We start from the raw sequence: 17957 nt of genomic DNA on the forward strand, positions 1-17957 counted from the left end.
TAATAAGTTGCATGGACTCACTCTGTGTACAATAATAGTGTTTAACGTGATTTTTGAATGACTACCTCATCTCTGTACCCCACACATACAATTATCTGTAAGGTCGCTCAGTCGAGCAGTGAATTTCAAACACACATTCGACCAAAAAGACCAGGGAGTTTTTCAAATGCCTCATAAAGAAGGGCACCCAAATGGGTAAAAATAAATAAAATCAGACATTGAATAACTAATTGACAAGTGAAAAGAAGGAATCATGTACAGAATAAAAATATTCCAAAACATGGATCCTGTTTGCAATAAGGCACTAAAGTAATACAGCAAAAGAAATTGCAAAGCTATTAACTTTTTGTCCTGAATACAAAGTGTTTATGGGGGGGCAAATCCAATACAACACATTACTGAGTACCACTCTCCATATTTTCAAGCATATTGGTGGCTGCATCAGGTTATGGGTATGCTTGTAATCTTTAAGGATTGGGGAGTTTTCAGGATACAAAGAAATGGAATGGAGCTAAGCACAGGCAAACTCCTAGAGGAAAACGTGGTTCAGTCTGCTTTCCACCAGACACTGGGAGATGAATTCACCTTTCAGCAGGACAATAACCTAAACACAAGGCCAAATCTACACTGGAGTTGCTTACCAAGAAGACAGTGAATGGCCGAGTTACAATTTTGACTTAAATCTACTTTCAAATCTATGGCAAATCCTGAAAATTGTTGTCTAGCGATGATCAACAACCAATTTGACAGAGCTTGATGAATTCTGAAAATAATAATAGGCAAATGTTGCAGAACCCAGGTGTGGACAGCTCTTAGACTTACACAGAAAGACTCACATCTGTAATTGCTGCCAAAGGTGCTTCTACAAAGTGTTGAATCAGGGGTGTGAATACTTACATAAATGTGACATTTCTGTATTTAATTTTCAATACATTTGCAAACATTTCTAAAATCGCGTTTTCACTTCGTCATTATGGGAATTGTGTATAGATGAGAGACAGAAATATGTAATCCATTTTGAATTCAGGGTGTAACACAACAAAATATGAACAAAGTCAAGGGGTGAATACGTTCTGAAGGCACTGTATGTATAGTGGAAATTTGACCATACAGTCAATTACCAAAAAATATATATATTCAACATCTGTAGGCTAAATGACCTCTTTTCAGTTTCATTCAGAGCCGAAAATTAACCAGATTTAAACATCTGGAAAATACATATTTTTAACGTTTAATTTAGAACCTTAACTTAACTTAGCTTTTAGATGTATTTTCAATGTCCCTCCATTACAGATGACATGTTATTGATTCACTACATGCCGGGTGAAATATTTATGGTTATGAAATGGAGCATAATGATTTAATAAGGTGATGGAGGCTGGTACACGGCGACTAAAGAGGGAATGATTGGTGACTGAGAGTAGTGCCCTTATACCCCGCTGTGCCAGTGGGATAAGTCAAATGTCATTGACGCAGATGCACATCTGCGTTGTCATTTAGTTTTTTAATTAACACATGATTTTCTATTCGAATACACTCTGGCTGTAAACCTAGTCCCGTATTTCTCATGCCCGATGTTATGCTATTTGTCCATTATAGCCTAGAAGGACACCACCGCATCTCGTCCGACCGAGACACATCGAGACACATCTCGTCTCGTTCTAAACACAAGACCGCCGGTGAATGACGGGGAGGAGAGCCCTTTAACCCCTGGCCATCTGGAACAATCAGCGTGGAATCGGAACTAAAACAATGGCTGGAGGGCGTATTCTTGACGGCGATCTATAACATGCTGTATGTTTTGATGTTGGTTGGCCTACCCGCGCCGCCTCCTCCTCGGTGCACTGCTTGAACAACCCAACAATAAACGGTGTGCGCTTTCGGCTCCGTTGTCTCTGTTCATTATCTATTCATCCACGGCTCTGCCTCTGGCAGACCTGCACAGGACATAGGGGTTTGTGTGGAATTATAAGTGCCAGTGTCATCTGACTGAGGGAGAGAGAGAGAGGGAGAAAGAGAGAGAGAGAGAGAATCCTTGGCATACACACACGTCGGTGTCTCAATGTGAATTTGAGTGACTGGCTGGATTCTTGTGGAGACGAACGGAACGGATAAACCCATTTTCAGCATCTCACCCATTTGCGCGGAGAGCGGCTGGTGCCTGCTCGTCTGGATTGAGCATTTGACTGCGTCTCTTTCTGCTGGAGCTTGGTTTATCCAAGCCGTCCCTGGTCGGGCATGGAGGGAGCCGAGATGAGCGCCTTTCGGAGGGGTAGTGGGGTGTTTCTGTTCGGGTTGTGTTGCGTACTAATGGGACTGTGGAGGCTCGGGGCCGCCTGCCCCGCGTCCTGCTCCTGCAGCGGGACCAGGGTCGCCTGTGTGGACCAGGAGCGGGGTATCATGGCTTTTCCCGTGTTGCAGTCGGAGCTGGAGATGGACAACATTACCGACATGTGAGTCACTGTCCATGATCCATCAACGGACCCAACATACAGGCCTCGGCCTATGACAGATGTGTCTTCCACGAAACGAGTGCCTTTTGAGTCACTTTGATATTTTAAGTAGCAATTGTGCAACAATATTGAATCGTAAAAGCCTATTATATTAATTCAATTGCCCTTTAATATAGACCACATGAGAATTCAATACATCTGAATTGTGACATGTCCTTCCATGCACCCTCTATGACTTCTAGGAAGATTTGCATCCACATAATCCCAACATTTCTAAAACATGTCATCATCATTGCACAACTCTAGTTATGCTGTTTCTCTGACAGTCATTTCTGAAGATTATTATGTGATTCATTTACACCTGTCCCTCATTTTAAGGTAAACCCTATTAAATGAACTGAACTCTCATTTTAATGTCGTGAAACTGTTCCTTTGTAATACATCCTATAGTCAAACCACAGTGTAAAAGCAGGTGAGCTAGTTCTACTCTTTTTTTTGGCCACGTTCTGGTGTTTTGTGAACATGTGCTTTTTATGACAGAATGTTAAAAGGAGGGGAAATCCAACGTTTTAAAAAAAATCAGGTTACACTATTCAAAAGGCACACCATTGGTGGAATGACCAGACATAACCTTCCTAATCGGCACACGATAAAGAAGTGAAAAAAGCCTATGCGTTTTAGGCTATCAAGGAGTAGAATTGAAGGTTCAATCGAATGGCCAATTCTCAGTCAAAAGTTGGGCTATTTGAATTGGCTATAAAACGTATTTTATATTTTTGCAGCAGTGATGTTAGGAAAATAAATGTGTGTGTGTGTGAGAGAGAGAGAGTGTGTGTGTGTGTGTGCGGGTACACGCGCTCGAGTGTATATGTCAGTGTGAGAGCGGTGGGGACTACTGAACCGCGAGGGAGACTGTTGTGGTGCTATCGGTACCGATCGACGCTCCACGGTGGCTCCGGGAAGAGGTGTAGTCCTAATCCCGCAAATATTTGCAAGGACAATGGGCCCGAAAGCCTACAATTATATATTCAGATTTGTTTTGCATCTATTTTGAAAAATAGAGTAGAGTAGACTAAATTAATTTCCACACACGTTTCAGAGCTGAAGACAAACAGAGAATCAAAAGTAGAGCATGCTGAGGAATGCTGAGGACATGGTGTGAGCATCTCTTTGTCAAGACCATAGCATACCCTTTGATGCATAGCCTCTATTTCAAAAAGTTATATATTTTAACTTTATTTAACTAGGCAAGTCAGTTAAGAACAAAGTTTTATTTACAATGACGGCCTACCGGGGAACAGTGGGTTAAATGGCTTGTTCAGGGGCAGAACGACAGATGTTTACCTTGTCAGCTCAACCTTTCGGTTACTGGCCCAACAGCCTAACCACTTGGCTACCTCGCGCTCTATTGTAAGGTTACAGTGTAAACATATGCAAAAAGCATATACACGTTTAAAAAATGTTTTGTTGATAAAATATTGAATACATGTATTTATATGGAATAGACGACTGTTAAAAATGACAACAAGTTGACGACTGGAGTTAGGGCCTATCCTATATGTTGACAATCATCACTCCATTTGTGAAATTTGTATTTTCAAACTACCTTGACAAAAGTCTTCATCAAAAACTCCCATCACGGAAAAACACCTAAACATTCAATGCTTGAAAGGGGACTTACAGATAATTACATGAGGTAGTCATTCAAAAAAACGTTAAAAGTCTAAGCTTTTGGGGTGGTTGGGGGGTGTCTACTAACCTGACATATGGAATTGTTTTAAGATGGTCATACCATGGATCCTTTAGCTATTTGATTTGGAATTTTAGGACCCCTGTAGGTGAGAAACAAAAGAAGAAACCCGCACACTGCTCTTGCTAGTATCACTGCTCTTTAATAAGCTTAACTATCGGCCATTTCCCCTATAGGTAAAAAAAAATCATCAGAAGGAATAAGGTTTTGAAGTGTCTCTCCTACATCTAGGAGATATAACAAAGATCAGGAAATATATATATTTTTCGGACATACAGTGCATTCGGAGAGTATTCAGACCCCTTGACTTTTCCCACATTTTCTTACATTCCAGCCTAATTCTAAATTGAATGAAATTGTTTTTTCCCCTCATCAATCTAATGACAAAGCATAAACAGGTTTTTATACATTTTGCAAATGTATAAAACATTTTAAAATGAAATATCACATTTACATAAGTATTCAGACCCTTTACTTAGTATTTAGTGATTACAGCCTCGAGTCTTCTTGGGTATGACGCTACGAGCTTGGCACACATGTATTTGGCAGGTTTCTCCCATTCTTCTCTGCAGATCATCTCAAGCTCTGTCAGGTTGGATGGGGAAAGTTGCTGCACAGATATTTTCAGGTCTCTCCAGAGATGTTAGATCAGGTTCAAATCCAAGTGGCTGATTATTTATTTAATCAGTTTTAGAATGAGACTGTAACGTAACAAAACAGGCTATCGTACACGTCAATCCAGAGCATCCCAAACATGCTCAATGGGTGACGTGTTTGGTTAGTATGCAAGCCATGGAAGAACTGGCACATTTTCAGATTCCAGGAATTGTGTACAGATCCATGTGACATGGGGCCAGTGCATTATGATGCTGAAACATGAGGTGATGGCAGTGGATGAATGGCACAACAATGGGACTCAGGATTTCATCATGGCATCTCTGACCATTCAAATTGCCATTGATAAAATGCAATTTTGTTGGTTGTCTGTAGCTTATGCCTGCCCATACCATAACCCCTGCAACCATGTGGCACTCTGTTCACAACTTTGACATCAGCAAACCCCTCGCCTGGTACAGTTGAAACAGGGATTCATCCATGAAGAGCACACTTCTCCAGCATGCTAGTGGCCATCGAAGGCGAGCATTTGAAGTCGGTTACGATGCCGAACTGCAGCCAGTCAAGAAACTGGTGAGGATGACCAGCATGCGGATGAGCTTCCCTGAGACAGTTTCTGACAGTTTATGTAGAAATTATTCAGTTGTGCAAAACCACAGTTGTCCTGGTGGCTAGTCTCAGAGGATCCCGCAGGTGAATAAGCCGAGTGTCCTGGGCTAGCATGGTTACACATGGTCTGCGGTTGTGAGGCCGGTTGGACGTACTGCCCAAAAGACATTGAAGGTGGCTTATGGTAGAGAAATGAACATTACATTATCTGTCAACAGCTCTGGTGGACATTCCTGCAGTCAGCATGCCAATTTCACGCTCCCGCAATACTTGAGACATGTGTGCATTGTGTTGTGTGAAAGAACTGCACATTTTAGCACGGCCTTTTGATGTCCCCAGCACAGGTTTCACCTGTTCAATCATCATGCTGTTTAATCAGCTTCTTGATAAAGGAGAAATGCCACTAACAAGAATGTAAACAAATTTGTGCCAAAAATCTGAGAGATATACGTTTTTTTTTTTGTTACCTCTGCTGCAGAGGATAAGTTCATTAGAGTTAACTGCACCTCAGATTGTAGCCCAAATAAATGCTTCACAAAGTGCAAGTAACAGACACATCTCAAATTGCTGCAAAGAAACGACTACTAAAGGACATCAATAAGAAGAAAAGACTTGCTTGGGCCAAGAAACACGAGCTATGGACATTAATTAGACCGGTGGAAATCTGTCCTTTGGTCTGATGAGTCCAAATTTGAGATTTTTGGTTCCAACCGCTGTGACTTTGTGACACGCATAGTAGGTGAATGGATGATCTCCGCGTGTGTGGTTCCCACCGTGAAGCGTTGAGAAGCAGGTGTGATGGTGTGGGTGTGCTTTTCTGGTGACACTGTCAGTGATTTATTTAGAATTTAAAGCACACTTAACCAGCATGGCTACCCCAGGATTCTGCAGCGATCCGCCATCCCATCTGGTTTGCGCTTAGTGGGACTATCATTTGTTTGACCAAGAAGCAGAGTGATGGAGTGCTGCATCAGATGACCTGGCCCCACAATTATCTGACCTCAACCCAATTGAGATGGTTTGGGATGAGTTGGATGACAGAGTGAAGGAAAAGCAGCCAACAAGTGCTCAGCATATGTGGGACCTCCTTCAAGACGGTTAGAAAAGCATTCCAGGTTAAGCTGGGAATCATGTAGTAACAAAAAAGTGTTAAACAAATCAAAATATATTTTAGATTTGAGATTTTTCAAAGTAGCCACCCTTTGCCTTGATGACAGCTTTGCAAGGCAAAGGGTGGCAACTTTGAAAAATCTAAAATCTAAAATATATTTTGATTTGTTTAACACTTTTTTGTTACTACATGATCCCATATGTGTTATTTCATCAATCAATCAAATGTATTTATAAAGCCCTTTTTTCATTAGCATAAATCCGGCCTAAACCCCCAAACAGCAAGCAATGCAGATGTAGAAGCACAGCGGATAGGAAAAACTTCATAGATAGGCAGGAACCTAGGAAGAAACCTAGAGAGGAACCACACTCTGAGGGGTGGCCAGTCCTCTTCTGGCTGTGCTGGGTGGAGATTATAAGAGTACATGGCCATTTAAAGCCAAATTGTTCTTCAAGATGTTCAAACGTTCAAAGATGACCAGCATGGTCAAATAATAATCACAGTGGTTGTAGAGCGTGTACCGCAAGAGTAAATATCAGTTGGCTTTTCATAGACTAGCATTCAGAGGTCGAGACAGTAGGTGCGGTAGAGAGAGAGAGAGTCGAAAACAGCAGGTCCGGGACAAGGTAATGTAGCACGTCTGGTGAACAGGTCAGGGTTTATTATCCACAGGCAGAACAGGAGCAGCACTACGACCAGGTGGACTGGGGACAGCCAGGAGTCATCAGGCCAGGTAGTCCTGAGGGATGATCCTAGGGCTCATGTCCTCCGGGAGGGAGAGAGGGAGAGAGAGAGAATTCGAGGGAGCATACTTAAATTCACACAGGACACCAGATATGACAGGAGAATTACACCAGATATTACAGACTGACTCTAGCCCCCAGCACATACACTATTGCAGCATAGATACTGGAGACTGAGACGGGTGGGTCGGGGAACACTGTGGTCCCGACCGACAATACCCCTGGACAGGGCCAACCAGGCAGGATATAACCCCATCCACTATGCCAAAGCACAGCCCTAGCACCACTAGAGGGATATCAACAGACCACCAACTTACTACCATGAGACAACTTACTACCCACAAAGATCTCCTCCACCACATGTGCCTGAGGGGGGGTGCAAAACTGGACAGGAAGATCACGTCTGTGACTCAACCTACTCAAGTGACGCACCCCTACAAGGGACAGCATGGAAGAGCACTAGTAAGCCAGTGACTCAGCCCCCGTAATAGGGTCAAAGGCAGAGAGGGGAGCCGGCCAGGCAGAGACAGCAAGGGCAGGTCGTCGCGCCAGTGCCTTGCCGTTCACCTTCATACCCCTGGGCCAGACTACACTCAATCATAGGACCTACTGAAGAGATGGGACTTCAGTAATGACTTAAAGGTCCAGACCAAGTCTGTCACAGGGATAGGCAGACCATTCCATAAAAATGGAGCTCTATAGGAGAAAGCCCTGCCTCCAACTGTTTGCTTAGAAATTTTAGGGACAATAAGGAGGCCTGCATCTTGTGACCGTAGCGTACATGTAGGTATGTACGGCAGGACCAAATCGGAGAGATAGGTAGGAGCAAGCTCTTGTAATGCTTTGTAGGTTAGCAGTAAAACCTAGAAATCAGCCCTACTCTTAACAGGAAGCCAGTGTAGAGAGGCTAGCACTGGAGTAATATGATCAACTTTTTTGGTTCTTGTCAGGATTCTAGCAGCCGTGTTTAGCACTAACTGAAGTTTATTTAGTGCTTTATGCAGATAGCCGGAGTGTAGAGCATTGCAGTAGTCTAATCTAGAAGTGACAAAAGTATGGATTAGCTTTTCTGCGTAATTTTTGGACAAAAAGTTTCATATTTTTGCAATGTTACGAAGATGTAAAAAAGGTGTCCTTGAAATATTATTGATATGTTCGTCAGAAGAGAAATCAGGGTCCAGAGTAACACCAAGTTCCTTCACAATTCTATTTGAGACAACTGTAGAACCATCAAGATTAATTGTCAGATCCAACAGCAGATCTCTTTGTTTATTGGGACCTAGAACTAGCATCTCTGTTTTGTCCGAGTTTAAAAGTAAAACATTTGGCACCCTCCACTTCCTTATGTCTGAAACACAGGCTTCCAGGGTAGGCAATTTTGGGGATTCACCATGTTTCATCGAAATGTACAGCTGTGTGTAGTCCGCATAGCTGTGAAAGGTGACATTGTGTTTCTGAATGACATCCCCAAGAGGTAGAATATATAGAGAAAACAATAGTGGTCCTAAAATGGAACCTTGAGGAACGCTGAAACTTACAATTGATTTGTCAGAGGACAAACCATCCACAGTGACTTACTCATATCTTTCCGAACGGATAAGATCTAAACCAGGCAAGAACTAGTCCGTGTAGACCAATTAGAGTTTCTAATCTCTCCAAAAGGATGTGGTGATCGATGGTGTCAAAAGCAGCTCTAAGGTCTAGGAGAACGAGGACAGATGCCTTGGTCTGACCCAGATTGAAGCATTTTGTATACATTATTTGTCTTCAGGAAGAGACAGTGAGTTCATAGTTTGGATGTCTTCACTATTATTCTACAATGTAGGAAATAGTACAAAAAAATAAAGAAAAACCCTTGAATGAGTAGGTGTGTCCAAACTTTTGACTGGTACTGTATATTTTATTTCACCCTTTTTTTTGTGCTCACAAACCTACTTCCATACTTCCATAACATTTTGAAACTGGTACCGGGTCATAGAACATTGTGGGGGTCATAGAACAAAACGAGTCTCCCCTTTCCATAGTCCGGTCATATTATTTTGTCGCCCAAACTGTTTGGATGCTGTAGTCAGAAGTTGGCACATTCACAGTACCGACTTCAGACGAGTCCTGTGGGGCTTGTTGGGGTCGTGTTAGTTTGTAGGCCAAACCATTTTGGACGCTGCCGACGTTTTCACGAGAAGACCGATTTTCGGGATGTCTCCTGGTATGACAAACAGAGCTGTAGCTCTGCCACTTTCCACAGCAGATGTGAAAGGCTGACATAGGCTGATGCAGTGGATTGAGATGCAACTCATACGAACCCCCCCCCCCCATGTCTCTAGCTTTTAAAAATTATGTTAATTACGTTGGCGCACGGGTACGTCGAGCGACTCTTAAGGATGAATATCTGTTGAAATGTGTATCGGTTGTTCAGTGGGCCTGCTACTTCTGTTAACTAACCTATTTTTCCCAATTTCATTTTTGACAGATATATTGCAAACCAAAGTAGCTTCTCGTCCATCAATGACAAAGACCTGCATTATTACCGGAACCTCACGAATCTGTAAGTCTTTTATGCTATGTGATGTCTTATACTTGTGGTCATGATGGGGCCCAGATTGTCAACTAGTGCAGAATGATCATGTTTTTGTGTGTATTTGCTTTGCAGAACTGTGACTAACAGCCGGCTTACCTATGTATCTCGACTGGCCTTCCAGAACAACCTCAAGCTTCAGTATCTGTGAGTGGCTTCTACAGGCCTAAGGCAACATTTATCTCAATGTGAAGGCCAAATTAGAGTTCTTACAAAAATAATTGTTGACTGTCAGACAGACAACCCATTGGGAAAAAACTGATTGAATCAACATTGTTTCCATTTAATTTCAATCAAAAAATTATACGTGATAACATTGAATCAACGTGGAAAACTGATTGGGTTTGAAAAAAGTCATTAAAGTAAGTATTATTAAAGTAAGTATCATTAAAGTAAGTATCATTAAAGTAAGGGAATTTCATGTTTTTTTAAACTTTTAACCTAAATCCAATGACATGGTGGCATGTTTGGTTGATTTCACGTTGAATTCACGTTAGTTAACAACTCAACCAAATGCAAATCAAAACTAGATGTAGAACTGACATCTGTGCCCCGGGGCAGTTGTTGGAAGGGTTGTACAGTTTAGAATTTATTTTGGATATTTTTTTTCTCGCATTGTCAATAATGTTAATTCTGATTGACAGGAATTTGAAAGACAACAACCTGTCATCTCTGTCTTGGAGGATATTTCGACATTTAAACATATCAAATCTGTGAGTTGCTTTTTAAATCAACTGTATTCTGTCTAATACTCGTCTGTCTCTGTCTCTGTCTTTCTCTCTCTCTCTTTCTCTCTCTCTCTCCCTACCTCTCTCTCCCTTTTTAACTTTCCCCCTCTTTCAGCAGTGTTTTATGTACCCCCGATTGACAATGTGTCATCATGGATCCCCCCAAAAAATTTGAGTGTGTGTGCACGGATGTGCTCATCGGTTTGTGCTTATACGTGTGTTTATGTGTGCATGTGTGTGTGTGTGTGTGTGTCAGTGTCCGTGTGTGTGAATCGACACTCAGCGCTGTGTTTCTGTCTGTGTAGGATTCTTTCAGGGAACCCGCTGCACTGTTCCTGTGAGAACATATGGATGAAGCTGTGGCTGGGAGAGGAGGCCGATGCTCAGGACCTCCAATGTACAGCGGAGGGGGGCGGGAGGAAGCCCCTGACCAGGCTCAAGCTCCCTCACTGCAGTAATGGCCCCACTTGATTTGTTTTTATTGAAAATGTATCCTTCCCGTCCTGATAATGACCCCCCCCCCCCTCATCCCCCTCCCGCCCCCCTCTTATGTCAGAGCGGTCTTACTGTCAGAGACAGAGAGATAATGGTCATAATGGAGAGTGGGCAACGCTGGACTTGGGAGATCCAGTATCAGCAGAGAGAACTTATGTCACGGACAGTCATTCTTTAAAGTGTCTCGCTTGGAACAACATGCCCTCGTTAGTCATACCCAGAGAGTCAACGCCCTTCCAACCCTAAACTCAATAGTTTTCGGGCATTGTTTACTTTACAGGCTTTCCGTAAGAGCTCATATTAAGATTCTAAGACGTAACTCTTCTTGAGGTAAGAAAACAGTTAAGGTTGGGTGAAAATGTCAGAAAACTATCCCTTTACTGGGCTTTTCTGAATAAAGGAAGCTGTCCTTAGATTCACATGCTGTATCCTAATGTGAAATTTGCCCATTATGAGTACCCACAAACCAAAGCTGGTCTAGGACCAGTTTCCCCCTTCCACTCAGTAACTCTCACCAGTCTGTATTAACACAAAGGAACCTGGGCCTGTACTAGTGCGCTCTGGGGTACAGAGGAGGCTATATAATGACATTGATAACACTTATTGATCCGGCTGCCCAGCCTCCACTCCATTAGGATGCTATTTTCACCTTCGCCACAGTTACGTGCGGGCCCCTGGAAAGATGGCAGGGGGACCCCGTTGTATGAAGACGACACACGGGAGAGGCCGATGCCGCATGGCTGCCAGCCAGCCAGAAACACTGAGTACCCTGCAACCCCCCTTTCTCTCAGTCATTCTCTCTGTTGTTCCCTCTCACTCTCTCTTGACCATCTCTCTCCCAGGGAATCTCTCCGCCATTTTCAGTGAATCTCTCTGTTCATCTCTCCCTCTCTCTCTCTCTCTCTCTCTCTCTCTCTCTCTCTCTCTCTCTCTCTCTCTCTCTCTCTCTATCATACTGTACTATATGAGCTCCACTGCTCAGTGCTGTAGTTTTCATGTGTTGGATGCAGAGGTTATCTGAGGCCAAGATATAGTCTTCACTGCTGCCTGTCAGTATTTATATTGGAGATGTTGATGCTGATAGTTTTACTGGTGTCTAAAACTGGTTTCAACCAGTATACAACCATTGCAACCAGTTTAGCCCACGGGGTGTTTTGTTAAAGATGGACACATTGTAAAGGTATACTGTGCCAGCTGGCAGTGCTTGTAAGAGAGTTGCATAAGATGGTAAGGGCTGATATTGCGCTCTGAGTGCTGAAATTAATAGTTTTCTGGGTTTTAGAATGATTGAGAGGGTTGCCATGCTGTTAAGAGTCTTGGCGACGTCCCTGAGTGGAGATAAGAGATCTGTCCATTTCATCAGCCAGGACTTTCGACAGACATTGGCCCTTTTTCGCCAGACGCTCCCATGCCATTGACCACGTCTAAGAGGCAGCCAAGCTTCTGATTGGACACATAGTCAGGTCACAGTCAGGTCACAGTCCCCTCCCCTCCAACGTCTGTTGTGTTGTTGTCTCCCTTTAGAGAGGCTCCAGACAGAGTCCAATCGATTTTATCGGAGTTGCGAGACACATGGAGTTGTAATCTGTGTGTGACCATTGCCGTGTGTGTGCTGTGATTTTTAACTAAGATGGCATTGAATCTCCCCTTCGTTGTCGTTGGCAGTGGTTCCCATGGCGACTCTGAGCCCGTCCAAGGTGATGGTGCAGGAGGGTGCTGATGTGGTGCTGACATGCAACACCTCCGGAGAGCCCTCTCCTGAGCTCATCTGGAAAATGACCCCACTCATCTCCTACTATGAGGTCAGTCACCACGCCACCCCCCACCAGAAAGCCCATGGCCCCGGCTCAAATTGGTCTCGGGTCAAAAGTAGTGCACTATATAGGGAATAGGGTACCATTTTAGACACACCCATGAGTAGGGCCAGGAGTTTTACTGACCACATGACCTGACCAAGAAACAGATTTTTTCATGGTCAAGTAAAACTCTTGGCCCTACCCATCAGCAGGTGCAAAAATAAGTGTTTCGTGGTCAAGTAAAACTCCTGGCCCTACCCATCAGCAGGTGCAAAAATAAGTGTTTCGTGGTCAAGTAAAACTCCTGGCCCTACCCATCAGCAGGTGCAACAATAAGTGTTTCGTGGTTAAGTAAAACTCCTGGCCCTACACATCAGCAGGTGCAAAAATAAGTGTTTCGTGGTCAAGTAAAACTCCTGGCCCTACACATCAGCAGGTGCAAAAATAAGTGTTATTTATTTCAAGCTGGAATCTTTAATGGTGAAACTGCCACGTCTGTTTGCGACATTACAACAGCAAATAAGTTACTGCAAACAATGAACACTGTTATTTCCCCTCTGACATCATTGCAAACGCGGTAGAACAACAGAAATGTACTGCAATTTTCTTTGCACCACGTTGTGCGACGCTCCTCACCTCCGCTTCATCAACTAAAAATAAACGACAACGGCGGTGGTGCTGTTTGCCCTACTGAAGATTCCATCTTTAACAGCAAAGTTGATGAGAAGACTGGATCCAAAATATGCAAAAATGCAGAAAAATTCTGAAAATGTTTTCACAAAAAGAATTAACTTGAAAAACAAACTTACTTGGCCAATAGCAAAATTACCTCAAGTTGAGGAGGACTAAAGCAAACCGTCTCAAACACAGGGCAAAACGTCTCAAACACAGGGCAAAAGGCCTATAAACTCACACACGTGAGTATATGGCAGAGCTATAGCAACAGCGTGTTACCTAGACAAGCAGCTGAATGAGGTGAACAGGGATCCTACCTCATCTGGCATATTGCAGATCTTTTAACACCATGGATTTTAACACCAATTATTCACTAGTATTGGCCTATAATGGTACTTGCTAATCTAGCTGTGTAACACCATTTGTTTAGCATAGGTTCTCATACAGAAGAGATGGCACGATGTCAAAGAATCAACAACTACTAGGGAAGGATATCTGTTTATAAATGGTAAAGCATGATCATACAATATCACTAACAACCAGCAACAGGTATTGTGTTTGCGAAAGAAATAACTGTTGATGTGTTAAAGCATTGGTCATGTGGGTGAGATGGGTACCTGACTCACTGTGTCTCTGTGTGTTCTTCTGCAGATTGAGACCTCGGGCCAAGTGTCTGAGCTCCATCTCTATAACCTCTCCTCCCTGGACAACAACTGTAAGATCACCTGCAGTGCTGGGAACATTGTGGGAGAGAATGAGTCCACAGTCCTCCTCAACATCCTCTGTGAGTTCCAAACATGACTCACATCTCTAGGCAAGAGGGGGAAAGAATGAGAATAACACCTGCCTTAACTAGTTCCCCCTTCTTTTCTCCCCGTTATGGCTTCTCCTTCTATCTGTCTCACTCATTCACTCACTCGCTCACTCACTCCCTCACCCCCTAACTCACTCTCTCTCTCTCTCTCTCTCTCTCAGTTCCCCCTAACATCAGTAAGTTGAGTGATGCCTACCAGGACCACCACTGGTGCATCCCATTCAGTATGTCTGGGAACCCAAAGCCCGAGCTCCGCTGGCTGTTAGACGGGGAGCCAGTCATTGAGGGACCCTACATCATGACCATGATCCATGACTTCTCTGAGAGGGAGTACCACGGCTGCCTTCAGCTGGATAGCCCCACACACATCAACAACGGACCGTACACCCTGCTGGCCAGCAACAAGTACGGACAGGACCGCAAGACCGTCAATGCCCACTTCATGCACAACCCCTTTGAGGGAGGTATGTGTTGTGTAGTGTAACCACTCTCTGAATCCCAATTAAACCCCTATCCCACTTGTGTCATTCTGAGAGAATTGGATAGTCTGCAATATGGCAACAACTCCACCTGGCCTATCAAATGGTAAGATGGAGCTACAGTATTACCATATTGTTTACATCTATCTCCAATCCTCTCAGATCTACTGAAGTTATTAGGGGGAGGGGCTAGGGGTCAAATTTCACATATGACGCGTGTCAAACTGAATTCCTAGAGAGCCGTGCGTCTGCACATTTTAAAACTGTAATTATACTGAAAAAAATGTAAATGCAACAAAATAAAAGATCCCAGAAATGTAACATATGAAAAAAAAACATATTTCTCTCAAATTGTGCACAAATTTGTTTACATCCATGTTAGTGAGCATTTCTCCTTTGCCAAGATAATCCATCAAGCTGACATGTGTGGCATATCAAGAAGCTGATTAAACAGCATAATAATTACACAGGTGCAACTTGTGCTGGGGACAATAAAAGGCCACTCTAAAATGTGCAGTTTTGTCACACAACAGAATGCCACAGATGTCTCAAGTTTTGAAGGTGTGTTCAATTGGCATGCTGATTGAAGGAAAGTCCACCAGAGCTGTTGCCAGAGAATGTAATGTTCATTTCTCTACCATAAGCCGCCTCCAACGTCGTTGTAGATAATTTTGCAGTACGCCCAACCGGCCTCACAACCGCAGACCATGTGTAACCATGCCAGCCCAGAACCTCCACATCCGGCTGAGACCATCCACCTGGACAGCTGATGAAACTGAGGAGTATTTCTGTCTGTAATAAAGCCCTTTTGTGGTGAAAAATGAATTCTGATTGGCTGGGCCTGGCTCCCGAGTGTGTGGGCCTATGCCCTCCCAGGCCCACCCATGGCTGCGACCCTGCCCAGCCATGTGAAATCCATAGATTAGGGCCCAAGGAATTTATTTCATTTGACTGATTTCCTTATGTGAACTGTAACTCAGTACAATCGTTGAAATTGTTGCATGTTGCGTTTATATTTTTGTTCAGTATATTTTCAATTGGTGTCCAATTATAGACCTACAGTAGACAAGCAGGTGAGCGGAGTTCTTATCTAATCTATTACCTTTATTGATTAATCAAGTACTTTTTGTATTTTACCCAACAGGAACAGTGACAGAACCTCTTTACTATGGTGAGTTGCTGTTCAAATATTTACGTGGAAAATTGACTGTCTAAATTACTGATTGAACTGTTTAGCAATAACCAAGGTGCTTTCCTTTTATGATGTCCTGACACCTGAGGATTATTGACTTGAGAAATGCTTTGGAAACTGATTTCTGAGCTTTGCGTTTTGTCTCATAAAGTGTTAGTACTTTCTTTTCTCTTTCCTCTCCTCGTGTCACACTGTCTCTGGGCACCACAGACCCAACTACAGGTATAGTCACAGTCCCTTCACATTACCTATTCACACAGCGGAGCTTTCAAAGCACACAGGCCTATGTCACTCTGACACACTCATAGAGGGAACACTTTACTTGAAAGGGTACCTTCATAAGGACTTCATAACCCAACCCATACATACTGCATTCGTGAACAGCAATGTTTATGCCAACAACCGCAAGCCATAATACAAATATTCTTATTAAGTCCTTATGTAGGCACCCCTTCAACTAACGTGCTACCCACACGGGCAGGCATATTTGATCAACGACTTTTGAAATGAGGGATACTTTAGCATCTGCTGTCTTCTCTTCTCTTTGAAAACAGACGACACACCCCTAGATCCACCGGAAGACAGAGTTGCTGTAAGTCACACTCCAAGACACCTCGTTGCGCACTTGTGTTGTGTTTTGTGTTTTGTGTGAGCCTTAGAACTGTTCTGGGAGCAGTGCTGTTGTGGGAGCTAAACATTTGTGTTTATATCCTATGTTTTAATGTGGTATGTTTCACCGGGACTATTGTTATTAATAGTACCATATAGTGTGTTTATAGTTGACAGTATGTTTAAGTTTTATACATTTCTATGTCATGTTTCTATATGGTTGGTGTCATATGTGTCTCGGTGCTGGTAGGCTACACGCTGCGGCACAATGTGTTTCAGAGTGAGCTGTGGTGTTCCTAGCTCAACAGCTGTGTCATTCCCTCAGGTGTACGTGGTCGTAGGGATTGCAGCAGTAGCCTTCACGGGTTTCCTCTTGATGCTGGTCATCCTAAAATTCGGGGGGAACTCAAAGTTTGGAATCAAAGGTACAGTAAGTCCCTTTACACTGTAAACTACTGTAACCTATGTCAATCGCTAGCATAGAAAGACCGGGGCTTTCTCTCAAATCTGAAATGGCAGCCTATTCCCTAAATAGTGCACTTCTCTTGGCACTGGCACTGCGTAGGATGTAGGGTGCCATTTGGGATAAAAGCATAGGGTGGGGTCTGAATGGTGGTAAAGAGGTACTCAGATGTTGCTGGTGAATAACATGCATGTGGATGTCAGTGATCCGTCTCAATGTCTCATTGTGTCTTGTTCCACACTAATCATCCCGCAAACCTTTATTGCGCATTCCAAATAGAAAGATAACGGTGCACTGTGGCCCACCTCTGTCTTTACTGATGCTGTTGTCGTCTAACGCGAGTTGTTGTCCAACTTACCTAAGAGGATTTCGATACTAACCGACATGAGCAGAAACAGTGGAGGGGTCAACTCACTCTCACTCAAATCTCTTAGTTTGTACTAATACTGAACCAAACTGGAAAATGATATGAGGATCAAAGTGTGACTATGGCATTCTAAAAGCACTTTTGAAAGCACTATCCTGAAATCCTCTCTCTGCAATGGATTGAATCCTGACCTGAGTGTGTATGAGTGTGTGTGTTTTTGATAAGATAGTCTATGTAGGAATCTGGGAAGACCACAGCTGCCTCAGTATAGCCTGTTATTTCGACACTGATTGGTTTATTGCCCCTCTGAGGGTGACAGGTGTGAAAGAAAGCTGTAGAGTAGGACAGTGGTGGTGTCTCCTTTCTTCTGCGGAAGTGGAGGATGAGGTTCCACTGGAGGCGTCGATTGCTCTCCTCCCTCTCAGCGCCTTCCCTCGCAGTGCATACGTGCATACGTGCATACATGTACAATATGTGTGCATA

At 43.4% G+C, this 17957-nt stretch overlaps 1 protein-coding gene across 2 annotated transcripts in view; it reads left to right on the forward strand.

Moving 5' to 3' along the window:
* Window positions 1-1594: 1594 nt before the first annotated feature.
* Window positions 1595-17957, forward strand: part of LOC110535778 (BDNF/NT-3 growth factors receptor) — an 88624-nt gene continuing 72261 nt past the window's right edge. For both annotated transcript variants that reach the window (XM_036935577.1, XM_036935579.1), the window contains exons 1-12: window positions 1595-2453; window positions 9752-9826; window positions 9932-10003; window positions 10501-10569; window positions 10890-11038; window positions 12745-12881; window positions 14202-14334; window positions 14526-14828; window positions 15988-16014; window positions 16246-16257; window positions 16590-16627; window positions 16970-17069. In XM_036935577.1, coding sequence (XP_036791472.1) covers window positions 2239-2453; window positions 9752-9826; window positions 9932-10003; window positions 10501-10569; window positions 10890-11038; window positions 12745-12881; window positions 14202-14334; window positions 14526-14828; window positions 15988-16014; window positions 16246-16257; window positions 16590-16627; window positions 16970-17069 — 1330 coding nt within the window. In that variant the 5' untranslated portion in view covers window positions 1595-2238. The remainder of the gene's footprint in view (window positions 2454-9751; window positions 9827-9931; window positions 10004-10500; window positions 10570-10889; window positions 11039-12744; window positions 12882-14201; window positions 14335-14525; window positions 14829-15987; window positions 16015-16245; window positions 16258-16589; window positions 16628-16969; window positions 17070-17957) is intronic.

The sequence above is a fragment of the Oncorhynchus mykiss genome, chromosome 11 (assembly GCF_013265735.2).
Source record: "Oncorhynchus mykiss isolate Arlee chromosome 11, USDA_OmykA_1.1, whole genome shotgun sequence".
Lineage (NCBI taxonomy): Eukaryota > Metazoa > Chordata > Actinopteri > Salmoniformes > Salmonidae > Oncorhynchus > Oncorhynchus mykiss.